This window comes from Ranitomeya imitator, chromosome 7 (assembly GCF_032444005.1).
Source record: "Ranitomeya imitator isolate aRanImi1 chromosome 7, aRanImi1.pri, whole genome shotgun sequence".
NCBI lineage: Eukaryota > Metazoa > Chordata > Amphibia > Anura > Dendrobatidae > Ranitomeya > Ranitomeya imitator.
This window is the reverse complement of record NC_091288.1, coordinates 207718492-207738958: the sequence shown is the minus strand read 5'-3', so window position 1 is coordinate 207738958 and position 20467 is coordinate 207718492. Positions and strand designations below refer to the sequence as shown.

Below are 20467 nucleotides of genomic sequence, written 5' to 3'. Positions count from 1 at the left end.
ACCAAAAATTGATATGTGTGGAAGGACTTTCTTTAATGTCCTAACCCCTATAAAGACTGACTGTTCTACAGTAAAGTCAACGTAGTCTTTAGATATGCATTTTGGACCCCATATACCGATCCTATTGACCCAAGCATAAAAATCTTCATGTTCGTATCCATTACGACTGGTGAACATCTCCAGCTTTGGAATTTGTGCGCAGAAGGTAATGATGGTGATGATGATTTTAGGTATTCCTGCATCCTGACGGACTGGCAAACAAGAGACTTTGGAACAAAAAATATCCGATCTGCATCCAGTTACATGATCCCGAAGAACCTGAAGTTGAGAATGGAGAACCCGTGGACAAAGATCTCGAGATTGATGAATCTCCAAGAAAATATCCAGATGACCTTGAGAAGTCGAATGCCGAATGTAAGGCTGGGACGTTATATCTATTTGGCAGAACTGGTAGGGAAAAGGAAGAATGGTATCAACACCTGGTGAGGGCATCTCGAGGGAGCATGGCTGGAAAGCAAGATGGCAACAGACATGACAGCAAAACAGGTAAGTTGTGGTTGACTTCTCAGTGGCTTTGAATGTCTTGAGTTTTGATGGATGCTCCCTGACTTGGGCTTCACCTTTTTAGGGTCATTACAAAACCCCCTTTCCAGTCCATGCAGTTGGGGAGGCACAAGTAACAGCAGCATGGACAGCACGGAGGACACTTCCCATATGTTTAAGCCAAAGGACTTGGCAGGGAACATGAGGCAGAAGATCCTCTTGGACTATGCCACTTACATGTCCAGGTTCATCTCAACAGAGCAAACCAGTCCGGTCCAAAGTCCTCTTCAGAGCGCTGCCAGCAGCCCAGTCCCTCCGAAAAGGATGGTATTGTATCTGGCTTTATTCCAATACTCAAAATCATAAGTAATAAATGCCTCTGCCTAAATGACGTTAGTCTAATTCCTTGTCTTTACCCTTACCCAGCCCCCTATGGAGCAGACCCTCTTCACTAACCCTGATGTGAGCTGGGTCAATGCCTTTATTGGACGGATATTCTGGGACTTTTTGCGGGAAAAGTATTGGGAAGATGTGGTGGCCAATAAAATCCAGAAAAAGTTGACCAAAATCAAGGTAAGGTTGTAGACACCAAGTCGAAATTGAATCGGAATCAGCCACTTCTCATCAGGGGCGGAATCAGGGGTAGAAAGAGCAGGCAGCTGACCGGGAAGGTCCTGGATTGGGAACATGTCGGCTGGGGAGACGGCCAAGGGAAAGAACAAGTTTGATAACACCTTTCTTGACACATTTTTAAGGATTGAGGGTGTGAGACACCATGACATCTTCTTGTCCCACGAAATGAGATGCTGTGCTCAAAACGATACCACATCTTCTTGGAATTTCCTAAATCACCTGAAAAACTTTGGCATGGAGTAAGAGCCCAGGTGTTGCTATCACTAGGCCAGCCTACACCCATGAAATGTAAGGGGTATCATCCTAAATTATGGTGGCTCGTGGTTTCCAAGAAAGTTTCCAAAAAACAAACCACCAATTAAATGATTTGTCCAACATTGCACAGTATTTTTTTATTGTTCATTTGCTTCCTAAATGCAAAATTAAAAAAATACTTTCTAAATAGTCTTCATTATATTTTAAAGACCATTTTGCTGCATACAATTGTCTGTAAGTTCTTTAGCCAGCTGAGTGATTTGCAAAAAAATATCTATCTATCTATCAGAGGAGCTCCTGATTTTCTTTCTCTACTCTCTCCTCCTTTTTCTCACTGTTAGATATAATATCAATGTGGGGAAAGGGTTGTGCAAAGATTTCTCAATGTGGAGAGGAGACAAAGTATCTAAAGTTTTATGGAGAGTAGAGAAAACAGGTTCTAGTCAAGGAGGAAAGCATATGGAGAGGAAATAAGTGCAGTATATAAGCTGCTCCTCCATTCCTTCTCTTATATGGATATATACAGTGGGGCAAAAAAGTATTTAGTCAGTCAGCAATAGTGCAAGTTCCACCACTTAAAAAGATGACAGGCGTCTGTAATTTACATCATAGGTAGACCTCAACTATGGGAGACAAACTGAGAAAAAAAAATCCAGAAAATCACATTGTCTGTTTTTTTATCATTCTTTTTGCATATTATGGTGGAAAATAAGTATTTGGTCAGAAACAAACAATCAAGATTTCTGGCTCTCACAGACCTGTAACTTCTTCTTTAAGAGTCTCCTCTTTCCTCCACTCATTATCTGTAGTAATGGCACCTGTTTAAACTTGTTATCAGTATAAAAAGACACCTGTGCACACCCTCAAACAGTCTGACTCCAAACTCCACTATGGTGACGACCAAAGAGCTGTCAAAGGACACCAGAAACAAAATTGTAGCCCTGCACCAGGCTGGGAAGACTGAATCTGCAACAGCCAACCAGCTTGGAGTGAAGAAATCAACAGTGGGAGCAATAATTAGAAAATGGAAGACATACAAGACCACTGATAATCTCCCTCGATCTGGGGCTCCACGCAAAATCCCACCCCGTGGGGTCAGAATGATCACAAGAACGGTGAGCAAAAATCCCAGAACCACGCGGGGGGACCTAGTGAATGAACTGCAGAGAGCTGGGACCAATGTAACAAGGCCTACCATAAGTAACACACTACGCCACCATGGACTCAGATCCTGCAGTGCCAGACGTGTCCCACTGCTTAAGCCAGTACATGTCCGGGCCCGTCTGAAGTTTGCTAGAGAGCATTTGGATGATCCAGAGGAGTTTTGGGAGAATGTCCTATGGTCTGATGAAACCAAACTGGAACTGTTTGGTAGAAACACAACTTGTCGTGTTTGGAGGAAAAAGAATACTGAGTTGCATCCATCAAACACCATACCTACTGTAAAGCATGGTGGTGGAAACATCATGCTTTGGGGCTGTTTCTCTGCAAAGGGGCCAGGACGACTGATCCGGGTACATGAAAGAATGAATGGGGCCATGTATCGTGAGATTTTGAGTGCAAACCTCCTTCCATCAGCAAGGGCATTGAAGATGAAACGTGGCTGGGTCTTTCAACATGACAATGATCCAAAGCACACCGCCAGGGCAACGAAGGAGTGGCTTCGTAAGAAGCATTTCAAGGTCCTGGAGTGGCCTAGCCAGTCTCCAGATCTCAACCCTATAGAAAACCTTTGGAGGGAGTTGAAAGTCCGTGTTGCCAAGCGAAAAGCCAAAAGCATCACTGCTCTAGAGGAGATCTGCATGGAGGAATGGGCCAACATACCAACAACAGTGTGTGGCAACCTTGTGAAGACTTACAGAAAACGTTTAACCTGTCATTGCCAACAAAGGATATATTACAAAGTATTGAGATGAAATTTTGTTTCTGACCAAATACTTATTTTCCACCATAATATGCAAATAAAATGTTAAAAAAACAGACAATGTGATTTTCTGGATTTTTTTTTCTCAGTTTGTCTCCCATAGTTGAGGTCTACCTATGATGTAAATTACAGACGCCTCTCATCTTTTTAAGTGGTGGAACTTGCACTATTGCTGACTGACTAAATACTTTTTTGCCCCACTGTAGATAGCAGCCAAGAGAGGAAAGTGATCTTGCACAGATTTTCTCAATGTTGAGAGGAGAGAAAGCATCTAAAGTTTTATGTAGAGTAGTTAAAAGAGGTTCTAGACAAGGAGGAACACATACAGAGAGATCATTGCAGAATGTAAGGTACTACTTTCCTTAGTTTTATTGAAAGCAGCAAAAAAAGAGAAAATGGGTTGCACACAGAATACCTCAATATGGAGAGGAGAGAAAGCATCTAGTTTTATGTACAGTAGAGACAAGAAAGTATGGAAAGCAAATAAGAGCTGGATAGAAGCTAATGAAGACACCAGAACCCTGCCCCTCAAGGTGTCCATAGCTTTTAACACTTATTCAGCAAAAATAATCACTAGTGTTGTATCTTATAGGATGGGGAATATCTGTGAGGCGCTGTCTATACTCATTGTGATATTCTCTGTACTCTTTTTCACCCAGCTGCCAAATTTTATGGATGAACTGACACTAACGGGCTTGGATATGGGGACATCGCTCCCCCAGATTCTCACCATCTCCACCCCAAGTATGAACGACAGAGGTAAGTAGGGCCCTATACAATACCTCAGCATGCCAATAGTGGGCCATATGGTCATTTATTCTGGACCCCCTCTCTGTATACCGCTGGCACTACCACAGCTTAGTGGGCATGTGCCCGGTCTCACGAAGATACCCAGTATTGGGCCGCTGTCATCCGAGGCACAAAAAATCAGATCAGAGCATCTATTTATAATGCACGCAGCTCCGGAGCGAGCGCATTACTCCCTTATTAGGCTCCTCGACTACAGAGCAGTGGAAGAGGATGCACATTTCACGTATCATTAAGTTCTGCATTCAGAAGGCAAAAACCGAAAGACCCGAAATAGTCAAAACCTGTGCGCAAATACAAATATAGTAAAATCATTTGAAAAATAAGGACATTTTTAGAGGCAACTTTTTTTTAATTTCTTCCTAAATTATTTTATTTTTGGCTAAAAATGATTTTTGCGATTGGGTTTTATTAATCATTTTGCACCGTTTTCCTGCAGAACGAGTTAACTGAAAATCCGTCAGTGAGTTTATTTTGATGGAGCCATTTTGTACCGCTGTATGGCTTTGATTTCATCATACAGATATAGATGGGTTATCCCATCCATTGCCGTATTATGGAGGAATTCTAACTTAAAAGCCGGGAAAATCTCCATAGTACGGTACAATATAAAGGCACCATATGGCGGCACAGGCTCCTCTCGAGGGTACGACATCATACGCTATGTAGTGGGCACACTAGAAATGTAATTTTGCTGCAGTGACGGACAAAGTAAGCGTTATTTTTATTTTTGCTGTCACCGCACCGCCACCCACATGTTCCCGCGAAGTGTCAGATAATCAAAAAAATTAATTTTGTCCCAGGCTACACTGATACAGGCGGCCCAATCCATCGGGTGACATCACGGTTCGGATGCCTGAGTTGTTTTTCTTGTGCCATTTTAGGGATTAGTTGGGCGACAGCTGTTGCCGCCAGCAAGAGTGGGTGCCGAGTGTTCGATATTACACACAGCAATTAAACTCCATTATGAGAAAGCAAATCATTTTAAGGAGACCGCTGGCGTGCCGGCCAGAGACTAAGCTCAGGATTATCGGCCTCTACTGGGAAGTACCAGTACCATTAACCCATAAACAGCTCCAAGAAGCGGCCATGTCAGGCAGGAGGCGGAAAGGGAGCAGATTTTGGTTGTGCAGTATTGGAGGAGGAATAATTGCAATACCCATTGTGACCAGCGGGGAGCGCCATGGATCTGTATTGTAAATTAGTAGATATTTGTACTCTAGTCTATGTCTGCGAGTCTATACTTGTACATATGTCCTCAGGTTTATGGATGGATATGGACGTGACGTACAGCGGATCGTTACAAGTCACATTAGAGACAAAGATGAACCTATCCAAGCTGGGAAAGGAGGCGACAGCGGATGAGGGCGGATCGTATGACCACAGGAGACATAGGTGAGCTCTGAAACCTCCACTATGGGGCTCTTCAATAAGACTTTGACGAAAATTGTTTCCTGCATAGGCAACAATATTCAGTGTATAAACAAACAAGAAGGTGTCCACATATGTAGAATTAAATCAATAGTTAAATCAAAAAATCCTGGTACCCAATTACAACACGAAAAACGAAGAGATCCATAGTAATAAAATGTATAACTTTATTAATAATGGTTAAAAAGAGTAGATACTCCGAAAATGGTAAAAAAGCAGAGTGCCTCACAAGGGAGACGCCACCGACTCGTAATAAACAATTATAACAGAGGAAAATCTATCAAAATTAAAGAATGCTACAATGTGAGATAGTGATATGCAACGCCGGGAAAAAAAGGGGGGCAGGAAAGAGAGGTCAAAACATCATCTGGAGAGGTCACATAAGGCAATGGTTTAATAGGTGTTCAACGTGGTGTGCAGTCTTTCCAAATATCAGATGTAGTGGAAGATGTTCCAAATTCACAGTGGAATTCCCCGGAAGAAGCGCTTTGGGATGTGGGGATGCCACTCTGCTACATATAAAGTATAGAAATAAGTTGCAGGAGTTCTGGGATTCTGTTCTGTGGAGGGATGACACAAATCTGGCACTTTTCTGGAACATCCTGCCTACAATAAATCATTGGTGATGACTCTGTGATGTCTACAGTGAAGCATGGAGGTGGCTTGGTGATGCCTACAGTGAAGCATGGAGATGGCTCGGTGATACCTACAGTGAAGCATGGAGGTGGTTCGGTAATGCCTACAGTGAGGAAAGGAGGTGGCTCGGTGAAGTTTACAGTGAAGCATGGCAGTGGCTTAGTAATATCTACAGTGAAACGTGGGGGTGGCTGGCTCAGTGATGCTCTGCTACTGTCGTGCTTTTGCTGGCCCTGGAAACCTGGAGGGAAAGATGGATTCAATCAAGTATCAGGAAATCCTAGTGGAGTGCCCCCAATGGCTAGGGGTACTCGGTACCGGGTCCTTCGGTTCACAGGGGATGTCATGGTGGCTGACCCGGTCCGTGGCCCTCGGGACGTCCGTTGTAAAAGGGAAAGGTCTTTAAAGGGATAAAGTTTGTGTTCGTGACGCCACCTGTGGTATTCGGTCAGGGTGACCGACGCTGCTTTAAGGGGCTCGCTGGAGTGATGTTATGGCAGCTAGATGGTATACATTCCCACAGGTGAAGTATATCCCAAGGGCTTCCCAGTGTGTAGATGGTGGATGGTGAGAGGCACAGTGAAGAACGATGACACAAGGTTGCAATCTCTTTACCTTTTTACTGAAGGCTTCAGCATCCACAGTCCAGAGCACCAGATCACAGGGCAGGCAGAGTCCGGCCGGTTTGGAGGCAAATCCAGAGTCCCCTTATCCAGGAGGAAATCAGTAGTCTTCCTCTAGCGCCGTGTGTTGTAGTGCCTTACTGCTAAGCTTCTCATAAGGTCCTCCCAACTGTTGAAGATGTTACAGATGTAAAGTCTCTCTCTCTGTCCCCCAGCTAGGATAGGACAAACCCGTATGACCGGTGGCATGAGGCTTTTTACAGGGACTCTATCATGCCCCGGCCTCTCGTGGGTGCCACCTTGCCTCCTGGGTATAGGGCGGGCAGGTAACGTGAAATTAGCTGTCCTGCCGGTCTCTGGAGCAAGGCATAAAGAACTGTTGCTCCCTCGGTGTTCCGGCTACCGGATCCTGCGCCTCAGAAGGAGGCAGCCTGTGTAGGGCAGAACTCCTCTGATATCCACTCCTTTGCTACGACTTCTTCACCCTCTCTATAATACAGTTCTCTTTCAATGTCTATTTCTAGAAGGCTGCCGCACTTAGGGCAGGCGCAGCTCCTCCTCATTCTATCTCAGCCTCTGACAGCATCCCACCCCTGTCAGGGACCAACTACCTGAGCAGAGCTCAGTCAGCTTCTGTCTAACTTCCTATCCAGGCCACCAGTTTTACCTAAGTGTGAAGAGCGCCCTAATAAATAGGAGCATAGCTCCCCCTGGTGGCCTGGAGTGCAAAATGTGTTGTATGTTTGTGATACCTGGATTCAGTTGTCCTTCATTGCCTCCAAACGTAACATCACTCCCCCCTAGAGGAGAATGATATTACTGCAACGACCAGGACCCTGGGGCGCTGCACTATGAGAAGGTGTCATGTCTTCTGTGAGGAAGCTGTAGCTTGGGTGGTACTGGACCATCCAATACGACAGCGATTCCAAGCACACCTCACAGTCCACCATGGCTTTGTATAAGAAGATGTTCTGGAAGATTCTGTAGTTGACGTCACAGTCTCCTGACTTGAACTCCATGGAAAATCTTGGATGGGATTTGAGAAAGCGATCACAGCAGCAAACCCAAGAATATTAGTGACCTGGAGGCCATTACCGATGAGTACTGGGCTAAGGTTCCTCAGGAATGCTGCCAGATATTGGTGTCTGGCTATGCATCACATACAGTCATGGCCAAAAGTATTGACACCCCTGCAATTCTGTCAGATAATACTCAGTTTCTTCCTGAAAATGATTGCAATCACAAATTATTTGGTATTATTATCTTCATTTAATTTGTCTTAAATGAAAAAACACAAAAAGAATTGTCCTAAAGCCAAATCGGATATAATTCCACACCAAACATTAAAAAGGGGGTGGACAAAAGTATTGGCACTGTTCGAAAAATCATGTGATGCTTCTCTAATTTGTGTAATTAACAGCACTTGTAACTTACCTGTGGCACCTAACAGGTGTTGGCAATAACTAAATCACACTTGCAGCCAGTTGACATGGATTAAAGTTGACTCAACCTCTGTCCTATGTCCTTGTGTGTACCACATTGAGCATGGAGAAAAGAAAGAAGACCAAAGAACTGTCTGAGGACTTGAGAAACCAAATTGTGAGGAAGCATGAGCAATCTCAAGGCTACAAGTCCATCTCCAAAGATAATAAAACAAAACGCGCTACAAGTGGCCAAGACCTAACTGGAGAGATACAGTAGGTACATATAGATAAAATCAACCTAATACCCTGAAAGAATGGGGCCGATACACTAAGGGTACCGTCACACTATAACATTTCGATCGCTACGACGGTACGATTCGTGACGTTCCAGCGATATCGTTACGATATCGCTGTGTCTGACACGCAGCAGCGATCAGGGATCCTGCTGAGAATCGTACGTCGTAGCAGATCGTATGGAACTTTCTTTCATCGCTGGATCTCCCGCTGTCATCGCTAGATCGGTGTGTGTGACACCGATCTAGCGATCTAGCGATGCGATCCAGCGATGCGTTCGCTTGTAACCAGGGTAAACATCGGGTAACTAAGCGCAGGACCGCGCTTAGTTACCCGATGTTTACCCTGGTTACAAGGGTTAAACTAAAAAAAAACAAACAGCACATACTTACATCTGGTGTCCGTCATGTCCCTTGCCGTCTGCTTCCCGCACTATGACTGCCGGCCGTAAAGTGAAAGCAAAGCACAGCGGCTGCGCTTTCACTTTCACTTTACAGCCGGCAGTCACAGTGCGGGAAGCAGAGACGGCAAGGGACATGACGGACACCAGATGTAAGTATGTGCTGTTTGTTTTTTTTTTAGTTTAACCCTTGTAACCAGGGTAAACATCGGGTAACTAAGCGCGGTCCTGCGCTTAGTTACCCGATGTTTACCCTGGTTACCCAGGGACCTCGGCATCGTTGGTCGCTGGAGAGCTGTCTGTGTGACAGCTCCCCAGCGACCACACTACGATTTACCTACGATCACGGCCAGGTCATATCGCTGGTCGTGATCGTAGGTAAATCGTATAGTGTGACGGTACCCTTAGTCTAAATAGACCGTGCGGGATGTATAATCCCAAATTCTGCCTGCAAAGTAGCCTGATAAGATAGTAACTGCTAGGACTAAACTGCTACCGTAACAGGAAATAATGACTGCTATATGGCAGACACACTTACCTGCCCAGCTTAGGGAGGTCTGTACTAGAAGTCCGGCGGCTAGTAGGAATGCAGGGAGCCGATGAAATGTGCTAGCCTGTAGCGGTGCTCACTCAGGCTGAAGGTGAGCGAGTGTGCCCCAGTACCTATGTTAGCAAGTGCTAGGCGGGGGGTGCGTGGAGCTCCGTGCAGCGACAGAGACGTCACGGCCAGAGGCGTCCCTGGATGCACGAGGAAAAAAATGGCCGACGCTGCTGCGCAGCGTGTGACGTCACTGGCCTATGGAGCACTAGCAGGGTCAGTATAACCAACTCCAAAGACCTGAATGTTCCTGTGTCCTGCCCATGGCACTGTGGCTAACCTCCCTAGATGTGGACGGAAAAGAAAAATTGACAAGAGATTTCAACGCAAGATTGTGCGGATGTTGGATAAAGAACCTCGACTAACATCCAAACAAGTTCAAGCTGCCCTGCAGTCCGAGGGTGCAACAGTGTCAACCCGTACTATCCGTCGGCATCTGAATGAAAAGGGACTGTATGGTAGGAGACCCAGGAAGACCCCACTTCTTTCCCCAAGACATAAAAAAAGCCAGGCTGGAATTTGCCAAGACTTACCTGAAAAAGCCTAAAACGTTTTTGGAAGAATGTTCTCTGGTCAGATGAGACAAAAGTAGAGCTTTTTGGGCAAAGGCATCAACATAGAGTTTACAGGAGAAAAAAAGAGGCATTCAAAGAAAAGAACACGGTCCCTACAGTCAAACATGGCGGAGGTTCCCTGATGTTTTGGGGTTGCTTTGCTGCCTCTGGCACTGGACTGCTTGACCGTGTGCATGGCATTATGAAGTCTGAAGACTACCAACAAATATTGCAGCATAATGTAGGGCCCAGTGTGAGAAAGATGGGTCTCCCTCAGAGGTCATGGGTCTTCCAGCAGGACAATGACCCAAAACACACTTCAAAAAGCACTAGAAAATGGTTTGAGAGAAAGCACTGGAGACTTCTAAGGTGGCCAGCAATGAGTCCAGACCTGAATCCCATAGAACACCTGTGGAGAGATCTAAAAATGGCAGTTTGGAGAAGGCAGCCTTCAAATATCAGGGACCTGGAGCAGTTTGCCAAAGAAGAATGGTCTAAAATTCCAGCAGAGCATTGTAAGAAACTCATTGATGGCTACCGGAAGAGGTTGGTCGCAGTTATTTTGGCTAAAGGTTGTGAAACCAAGTATTAGGCTGAGGGTGCCAATACTTTTGTCTGACCCATTTTTGGAGTTTTGTGTGAAATGATCAATGTTTTGCTTTTTGCTTCATTCTCTTTTGTGTTTTTTCATTTAAGACAAATTAAATGAAGATAATAATACCAAGTAATATGTGATTGCTATCATTTTCAGGAAGAAACTGAGTATTATCTGACAGAATTGCAGGGGTGTCAATACTTTTGGCCATGACTGTATGCAGCAGGTTACAACAGCCAGAGGAGCTCTACTAAGTCATATGTGAATCATTCTGAGTCTGCAGTAATCAGTAAAAGAGGCATTTTGTTATAAATTTGGAGAAAATAAATTGTTATATTAGTTGTGTTCAGCTATTTAAATTCTTCTTGTATATTGTATATAATCAACCACTATAATGCTGCCCCCTAAGCACTTGAATGTAATCAGGGTCTGCACTGTTTTTATCCTCACCCCCCCTCCCCCAGTGCCGTTATATAATCACCTCCCACAGTTAATAAGACTTGTCACCGTGCTTTTAGCTCCCACATACACAATAAATACTGGGTTGTTGAAGGTTTAATTTTCTGGAATTAATTAGAGGGTGCTTGTCGGCTTAATTAGACCTTCTGCTCCATCTCCTTTTAATAAGACGATCGCAGATGTGCCGATCTTCCGCCAATTAACCCTTGAAGTGCTGAGCACATATTCCTGATGTCCAGCGAAGGGTCAGTATAATCCGTGCACTTCTGGGACAGGTATTTATAGGTTTCCAGCACAGGTATATGACTAATGTGCACCTAAGCCGAGAAGTCCAGATGACAAAGAGTTAAACAGTTAATCTAGTGAACATGCAAGGGGGTATGCTGCAGCCTCAGTGGATTTGCCTAGTAGGCTTAGCTGTTAACACTATTATCCCCAAGTCACAGAACTGCAATAGTCTAATCCAAATTATAGGGCTGAACCTACAGAGAGATGCAGGCTCTGAGTCTTCAGGGGGGTTCTCCAGTGTTGTGGCTTAAAACACCTTGAAATATTTTGCATCTAAATCTGATGCACACACCAGAAATGTATTCCAGACCCTGAGTGGAGAAACCCACCTGGCAGTGGTAAAAAAAAAATGCACCTCATTTATTATTCTTAATGACGTAGGCGCATTTTATTCCAGCGATGCCTTCATTAAGGCTGCGATCATAGTGTCAGTGTAACACATCCAGAACTCCGCAATTCATACTATTGACAGCTCCACAATCCCACTGGAGCACAGCTCCACAATCCCACTGGAGCACAGCTCCACAATCCCACTGGTGCACAGCTCCACAATCCCACTGGTGCACAGCTCCACAATCCCACTGGTGCACAGCTCCACAATCCCACTGGCGCACAGCTCCACAATCCCACTGGTGCATAGCTCCATAATCCCACTGGAGCACAGCTCCACAATCCTACTGGCGCACAGCTCCACAATCCCACTGGTGCACAGCTCCACAATCCCCCTGGCGCACAGCTCCACAATCCCTCTGGAGCACAGCTCCACAATCCCACTGGTGCACAGCTCCACAATCCCCCTGGCGCACAGCTCCACAATCCCACTGGTGCACAGCTCCACAATCCAACTAGAGCACAGCTCCACAATCCCACTGGTGCACATCTCCACAATCCCTCTGGGGCACAGCTCCACAATCCCACTGGTGCACAGCTCCACAATCCCACTGGAGCACAGCTCCACAATCCCTCTGGGGCACAGCTCCACAATCCAACTAGAGCACAGCTCCACAATCCCACTGGTGCACAGCTCCACAATCCCTCTGGTGCACAGCTCCACAATCCAACTAGAGCACAGCTCCACAATCCCACTGGAGCACAGCTCCACAATCCCACTGGAGCACAGCTCCACAATCCCACTGGTGCACAGCTCCACAATCCCACTGGTGCACAGCTCCACAATCCCACTGGCGCACAGCTCCACAATCCCACTGGTGCACAGCTCCACAATCCCACTGGTGCACAGCTCCACAATCCCACTGGTGCACAGCTCCACAATCCCACTGGTGCACAGCTCCACAATCCCCCTGGCGCACAGCTCCACAATCCCACTGGTGCACAGCTCCACAATCCCCCTGGCGCACAGCTCCACAATCCCACTGGTGCACAGCTCCACAATCCAACTAGAGCACAGCTCCACAATCCCACTGGTGCACATCTCCACAATCCCTCTGGGGCACAGCTCCACAATCCCACTGGTGCACAGCTCCACAATCCCACTGGAGCACAGCTCCACAATCCCTCTGGGGCACAGCTCCACAATCCAACTAGAGCACAGCTCCACAATCCCACTGGTGCACAGCTCCACAATCCCTCTGGGGCACAGCTCCACAATCCAACTAGAGCACAGCTCCACAATCCAACTAGAGCACAGCTCCACAATCCAACTAGAGCACAGCTCCACAATCCCACTGGTGCACAGCTCCACAATCCCACTGGTGCACAGCTCCACAATCCCACTGGAGCACAGCTCCACAATCCCACTGGAGCACAGCTCCACAATCCCTCTGGGGCACAGCTCCACAATCCCTCTGGGGCACAGCTCCACAATCCCTCTGGGGCACAGCTCCACAATCCAACTAGAGCACAGCTCCACAATCCCACTGGTGCACAGCTCCACAATCCCACTGGTGCACAGCTCCACAATCCCACTGGCGCACAAGCTCCACAATCCCACTGGTGCACAGCTCCACAATCCCACTGGGGCACAGCTCCACAATCCCTCTGGGGCACAGCTCCACAATCCCTCTGGGGCACAGCTCCACAATCCCTCTGGGGCACAGCTCCACAATCCAACTAGAGCACAGCTCCACAATCCCTCTGGTGCACAGCTCCACAATCCCACTGGTGCACAGCTCCACAATCCCACTGGTGCACAGCTCCACAATCCCACTGGCGCACAGCTCCACAATCCCACTGGCGCACAGCTCCACAATCCCACTGGGGCACAGCTCCACAATCCCACTGGGGCACAGCTCCACAATCCCTCTGGGGCACAGCTCCACAATCCCTCTGGGGCACAGCTCCACAATCCAACTAGAGCACAGCTCCACAATCCCACTGGCGCACAGCTCCACAATCCCTCTGGGGCACAGCTCCACAATCCAACTAGAGCACAGCTCCACAATCACACTGGTGCACAGCTCCACAATCCCACTGGTGCACAGCTCCACAATCCCTCTGGGGCACAGCTCCACAATCCCACTAGTGCACATCTCCACAATAACACTGCTACACAATCCCACTGGTGCACAGCTCCACAATCCAACTGCTCCACAATCCCATGACAACAAAAAGAGTGACATGACGATGAAGAGTGATTGGACCTTACACAGCAAAGTACTGAGTCTGGATTCACACGTGGCAGATTTGTGACACAACGTTCTTAGACTGCCCCATTTGTGGAGTTTGCACAAATCCATGTATGATCATTTCTGCTACAAATCCGCCTCCTGTGAGTGCACCCCCAGAGATTTCCTCACCTCCCTTGTACATTATATTTTTACCAAAATTGTGCATAAAAAAGGGCCCAAAGTTTCAATTTATTTCCCCCACTTTAAAAATTGTCATGTAAAGCATTCATTGGGGTATGAAAGCCTTTAAGAGTAGAGATCCGAGCAGTGAATTCAGGGCCCCGGTGCCGGTGAGAGCTGATGACTATGGCGGGGGCGGCATTGTCACCCGCGTATGTTGGGAGGAGTAGTTAGACTGTGAGGAGGCCGGAAGCGTCACTCTGTCAGGTGCAGAACAATGTGCAGAACTGAGGAACCGCCTGATTCAGCTGGAAACGGATAATTAAGAGAAGTGCTGGAATAAGCTCTACACTATGACCTCCGAAACCCTGCGGGGAGGGGGCGCACCTGTCACATGAGGCCGCCCAATATAGCAACATGTGCAGAAGACACAGCAAAAACTGGTCGGGTCTATGGAGCAAAGTCCAGAATGTGGGCACAGAGTTGGGTTTGTTTTTAACACTAGGATAACTTTCCTACTTAGGCTACGTTCACATTTGCGTCGTTAGGCGCAGCGTCGGCGACGCGACGCAACCAATAACGCAAATACACAACGCAGCGTTTTGCGACGCATGCGTTGTCATAGGATCGCACAGAGCAGGAATTTTGGCGCAGGGAAAACGCTACAAGTAGCGTCCTCTGCGCCCTGTCTGTGCGTCAATATGACGCATGCGTCGTAAAACGCAATACGACGCATACCGGCGCATGTCCATGCGCCCCCCATGTTAAAGATAGGGGCGCATGACACATGTGTCGGTATTCGTCGACGACGCTGCGCCCAAAGACGCTAATGTGAAAGTAGCCTTAGAGGCGTTTTCAATTATTTTTTTGGAAACCTTCGGCATTAACGTGCTATAAGAATGATAAAGAAGTATCCTATGCTTACTGCTTAGCACTGCTGCTCTGGCGTTCCCTGAAGGTCTCTTCATTCCATTTGCCAGTGATTGGCTGCAGCGGTCACATGGCATGTCAACACTGAAGGAACAGTAAGCGCAGACCTACAGGGACGACCAAACAGGCAGTGGGGAATAAATCGGTAAGTATAGACTGCTTCTCCCTGTGACCTATTTTCCTAAAGCACCAAAAACACCATTAAAGGGCATGTCCACTTGATATCAAAAACTCCCCAGCGAATATATGAGGCACAGAATATTCTCTTATTATAACCGTTTCTTCTCCTTCTGCAAGTGAAAATGCGAATTAGCAGCTATTAAAACTAGTATGGAAGTTTTCACCCATTTTTTCTAGACTCTTGGAAGTCAGTTTTGCTTAATATTGTATTACTAGATTGTGGCCCGATTCTAACGCATCGGGTATTCTAGAATATGCATGTCCCAGTAGTATATGGACAATGATGATTCCAGAATTCGCGGCAGATTGTGCCCGTCGCTGATTGGTTGAGGCGACCTTTATGACATCATCGTCGCCATGGCAACCATTATGACATCATCGTCGTTGTGCCCGTTGCTGATTGGTCGAGGCCTGGCGGCCTCGACCAATCAGAGAGGCGGGATTTCCAGGACAGACAGACAGAAAGACAGACAGACAGACAGACAGACAGAAAGACAGACAGACGGAAAAACCCTTAGTCAATATAGAAGTGTCAGGAGGACTAATCAATATAGAAGTGTCAGGAGGACTAATCAATATAGAAGTGTCAGGAGGACTGATCAATATAGAAGTGTCAGGAGGACTGATCAATATAGAATGTCAGGAGGACTGATCAATATAGAGGTATCAGGAGGACTGATCAATATAGAGGTATCAGGAGGACTGATCAATATAGAAGTGTCAGGAGGACTAATCAATATAGAAGTGTCAGGAGGACTGATCAATATAGAAGTGTCAGGAGGACTAATCAATATAGAAGTGTCAGGAGGACTGATCAATATAGAAGTGTCAGGAGGACTGATCAATATAGAATGTCAGGAGGACTGATCAATATAGAGGTATCAGGAGGACTGATCAATATAGAGGTATCAGGAGGACTGATCAATATAGAAGTGTCAGGAGGACTGATCAATATAGAAGTGTCAGGAGGACTGATCAATATAGAGGTATCAGGAGGACTGATCAATATAGAAGTGTCAGGAGGACTGATCAATATAGAAGTGTCAGGAGGACTGATCAATATAGAGGTATCAGGAGGACTGATCAATATAGAGGTATCAGGAGGACTGATCAATATAGAAGTGTCAGGAGCGGGATTTCTACGTCGATGCTGTGCCGGTCTCTGATTGGTCGAGGCCGCCAGGCACTGATCCCTCACTGACCTGCCCCCTAGTTTACACATTGAATATTATATATATTTTAAAAAATCCCCTTTTGCAGGCGCCGGAATCTGCGCTGCATCATGATCGCATCTATAATGTGTATTTAAATATTGTTTTGATGGTATAAATTAAAAAAAAAAATCAGTCTGGAAATGGCGCCAAATGTGCCTGCGCAGTAGCATTGGATTGCCGATAGCTGCTACTGCGCAGGTGGTGCTATCTTGCTGGAGAAAAAAAAATTGTCTCTACTAACATGGCGCTGGCCGCGTCTGCGCAGTAATGTCTATCTGCGATCCAATAGCTGCTACTGTGCAAGCAATGGCAGCACCATCTTGGAGGAGGAATATTTTTATTTTTCTAGCAAGATGGCACCTGTGTTATGCCATCAAAAGCAATAATTAAATACACATTATAAATGCGATCATGCTGTAGCGCAGGTGCCGATGCCTGCAGAAGGGGATTTTTTTTTTAATTTAAATATGTATAATATTTTTTATATAAATTAAGGGGCGGTCAATGAGGGATCAGTGATCTGTCAGCACGTTTCATTTTGAATAGCTAATCAGAGCATCACATGAAGACCCCCACAGGCCGCCCCGGAGCACGAGCATATCGTTGACTCAAAACTGCAAATAAGGATTAAACAACAACCACAAGACAATTTCATCAACCAAGGCATCATTGTAATCAGTATAACGGCGCCGACCTGACAGTGTCTGTAGTTACTGAGCACAATCCTGCTGACAGCTTCCCTTTAATTACATAAAACCCTGCAAGTGCTGTAATATCCTGTACAGCCTCCAGGTGGCAGTAATGTTACACCTTTACCTATGTATATATTGCAGGGCTAAGATACCAAGATGCAGGATCTTCACGGACAGTGACGAGGAGTCCTCGAGCGCCGGCTCATCCGAAGATGAGGCGCTCACCATCACAGAGACACCGGGAAACTTGGCAGACAGAGCCAGCCCCAATAATGCTGAAAGGTGCAGTCAGAGGCATAACCTGAAGCTCCTGGTCCTGATTATCTCCTCTGTGATCAAAAGGATTGGGCATTGGATTCAACATGACCGATCCTTATTTCCCCTGAAGTCCATTGTTTGTGGGACATTTGGGGCGTCACCATACTCGTAATTTTTTTTATGGGAGTATGTCTAGGTCCTACAGCTCAAAGTGCCTCCCGTCCGGAGACCCAGGGACCCGGTCAGGTCCAGGGTGTGTGACGGCCAAGGCCCCTGTGCCTGCTTCCACCTCACTACGCCACGCCATCCCTTTATGTGCATCCTGCAGCATCCCTGGCACACAAAAGCACTTGAGTGGTCCTTGCACCTGCTTAAAGGGATATCCCCAATTTAAAACATTTATTATTTGTCACCCAGTTTTCCCACACACCCCCTTAATGATTTCTCATCCCCGAATATTCTGCAGTTTTACAGGCGGAAACAGCACCAGTCGTCGGATCCTGCGCTTTGTAGATAAAATCGCCAAATCTCGCTACTTCCAGAGAGCCACAGAGAACGAGTACATCAAGAGGAAGATAGAAGAGGTGTCCAATACTCCCCTGCTGCTGACGGTGGAGCTGCAGGAGTTGGGGGGGACGCTGGCCGTGAACATCCCGCCGCCACCTACTGACCGCATATGGTAACTTAAAGGGCATCTCCACAATTACAGAATCTCCAGTGAATATACGTTCTTGAGTCACCCCATGCCAAAAGTTCTACTAAGTTGGGAAAGTTCTATGACACCTATGAGGGTTGTATGAGGGGCCATAATAATTGTCACTCAGCTTTCTTAGAAATTTGAGTAACTAAAAAAAAGTTGGATTATATTTACGGGGGATTTTATTTTGTAATTTTAGAGGATTATTTTTTTTTTAAATAATAACTATGATGACAGTTTCACCATCCAATGCCCTATATTTTAGGTACAGCTTCCGGGCGCCTCCACACGTGGAGATGAAGGTTCGGCCAAAACTGGGGGAAAGGGAAGTGACATTCATGCACGTGACGGAGTGGATCGAGAAGAAACTGCAAGATGAGTTTCAGGTACCCATAGGACTCACAATCTATCAGGCCAGCCCCCTTCCTACCCAGATTGATTCCTGCTCCAATATCAAATAAGTCTCCAGTCTTCATCATTAATTATTTTATATAAAAAGATCCGAAATTCTGTACTGATTATTAACTTAATATGTCGAAGTTCCATGTTCCTGATACGGCGCTCCAAATCCCCTGCATAAACATAGAGGGGTATATGGTGCCATTCTGTCTGCCTATTGTCACCACTAGAGGGAGCTCACTGCAGACTCTGCGTACAGAGAACTCAATACGCAGTGAGCTCCCTCTAGTGGTGGCTGCACCTATTCATAATTTTATCTATGATTATTTTTTTACTCTTATTTTACAGAAAATTTTAGTGATGCCAAACATGGATGACCTATTATTTCCAATCATGCAGTCAGGGCTGGATCTCTCCAAGCAGCCACCGAGCGACCAGTCCATGCCAGTCCCATTGTGAATACATAGGATACAAGACCCTGCATGGTCCTACAGTCAAATAGTAATAACTGGACAGAAGTCAAATGCATGACCTACTGTAGGCCTCATCTGTTCATGGGAGAAAATGGGTCCAGTTCACCAGAAGAAGATCCTTCCACGGAAGACATGTATGATCTGCAGATACGGTGGAGAGTTGACTCTCGGCCTTCTTCATAGGCAACGCTATGGTGATGGATTGGACTTTGTGTGTCCACGACAGGTCCTATTTTAATGGTCTATCGCAGTCTTCTAAATAGAAAGCCTTTCTGCTCGGGTTAGTAGAAGGGAGGGTTATTCGGGGTTACTGTTACCCCTAAAAGTCCCTGGTATAGCATATAACAGCATTCTATAGGGAGCATGACCCCCTTTGGCAGTGTTAGTAGATATATTTCATAGGGTCTCTTTCTAGAACATTGTGTTAGAGATTTCCGGAAAGTTCCCGTAATTTACGTCAATTCTTCCTAATATTGGGCAATGTTGTTGCGGCTCTATAAAGTATTCCCGTAATTAGGGTCATGGATGTCTATGTCTGGATCCCACAGGAATGGCTACCTCCTCCTGAGCGCGTTTCGGAAATCCCTCAAGATTAGCTTGATTTTGGAACTGTGACTAGTAGGGAGCACAAGCAATAAAATATCATTTTTTCTCCAGTGAAGTGAATTTTTCCATGTCGTGTGTTATTCCATCATGGATTCCATCTCGCTGTGGATATTTCTTGGCACTTTGGAATAAACACCATTAAACAAGTGTGGGCGAGTTGTTATTTATGTCTCTGAGGGGTCGGGATGGATGTATTCAGTTTTCAAAACTCAGCTGCATCGTTTTGGGGGTCCAGATTAAGGAAGGTAACATAAAAATCAAAATGGTTCCCTTCTGGGTAGCCATGATGGACCATGTAAAGAGGACGTGTGACTAATTCAAGTGGCCAGTTTTTGCTCTTAGTCTATTTCCACTGCTACCCTGAGTTTTCTGTTTTGTTTTTTTTACATTTTTAAAATCTGCCATACGGTTCCATAAATATGAGCCTTTTAGCGCAAAGTTTTATGGTCTTTCAAGGGGGTGTGGCTCATAGGAACCTCTGGGGCGTGTCTTTAGGCTGCTGTGAGACACGCCCCTTCATAAAGGCTATAAAAACTAGCCCTAATTAAAAAGGCTCATATCTCTAGAACAGGGGTGGGCAATTAATTTTGCCATGGGGCCGCATGAGAAATTGGGATGGTTTTAGAGGTCCGGACTAATATAATTACCGTATTTTTCAGACTATAAGACACACCCCACATTTGGGGTGAAAATTGCATAAAATTTTTTTTTTATAAGATGGGGGTCCCTTTTATTGTCCGAATTTACAGTATCTTACCTGAGGGCTGGCGGTGGCAGAGCAGGGTCACAGGAGGCATGGTGTCGGCA

The 20467-nt window shown here is 46.0% G+C and overlaps 1 protein-coding gene across 1 annotated transcript in view; it reads left to right on the top strand.

The window, feature by feature from the left end:
- The window catches only part of LOC138645358 (testis-expressed protein 2-like), a 31075-nt gene extending 11268 nt beyond the window's left edge, over window positions 1-19807 (top strand). Inside the window, exons 4-12 of the mRNA XM_069734611.1 lie at window positions 231-546; window positions 629-870; window positions 970-1116; window positions 4015-4114; window positions 5425-5557; window positions 17369-17509; window positions 17952-18164; window positions 18448-18568; window positions 18930-19807. Of these exons, the coding sequence (XP_069590712.1) occupies window positions 231-546; window positions 629-870; window positions 970-1116; window positions 4015-4114; window positions 5425-5557; window positions 17369-17509; window positions 17952-18164; window positions 18448-18568; window positions 18930-19040 (1524 nt within the window). The 3' untranslated portion in view covers window positions 19041-19807. The remainder of the gene's footprint in view (window positions 1-230; window positions 547-628; window positions 871-969; window positions 1117-4014; window positions 4115-5424; window positions 5558-17368; window positions 17510-17951; window positions 18165-18447; window positions 18569-18929) is intronic.
- Window positions 19808-20467: the final 660 nt, after the last annotated feature.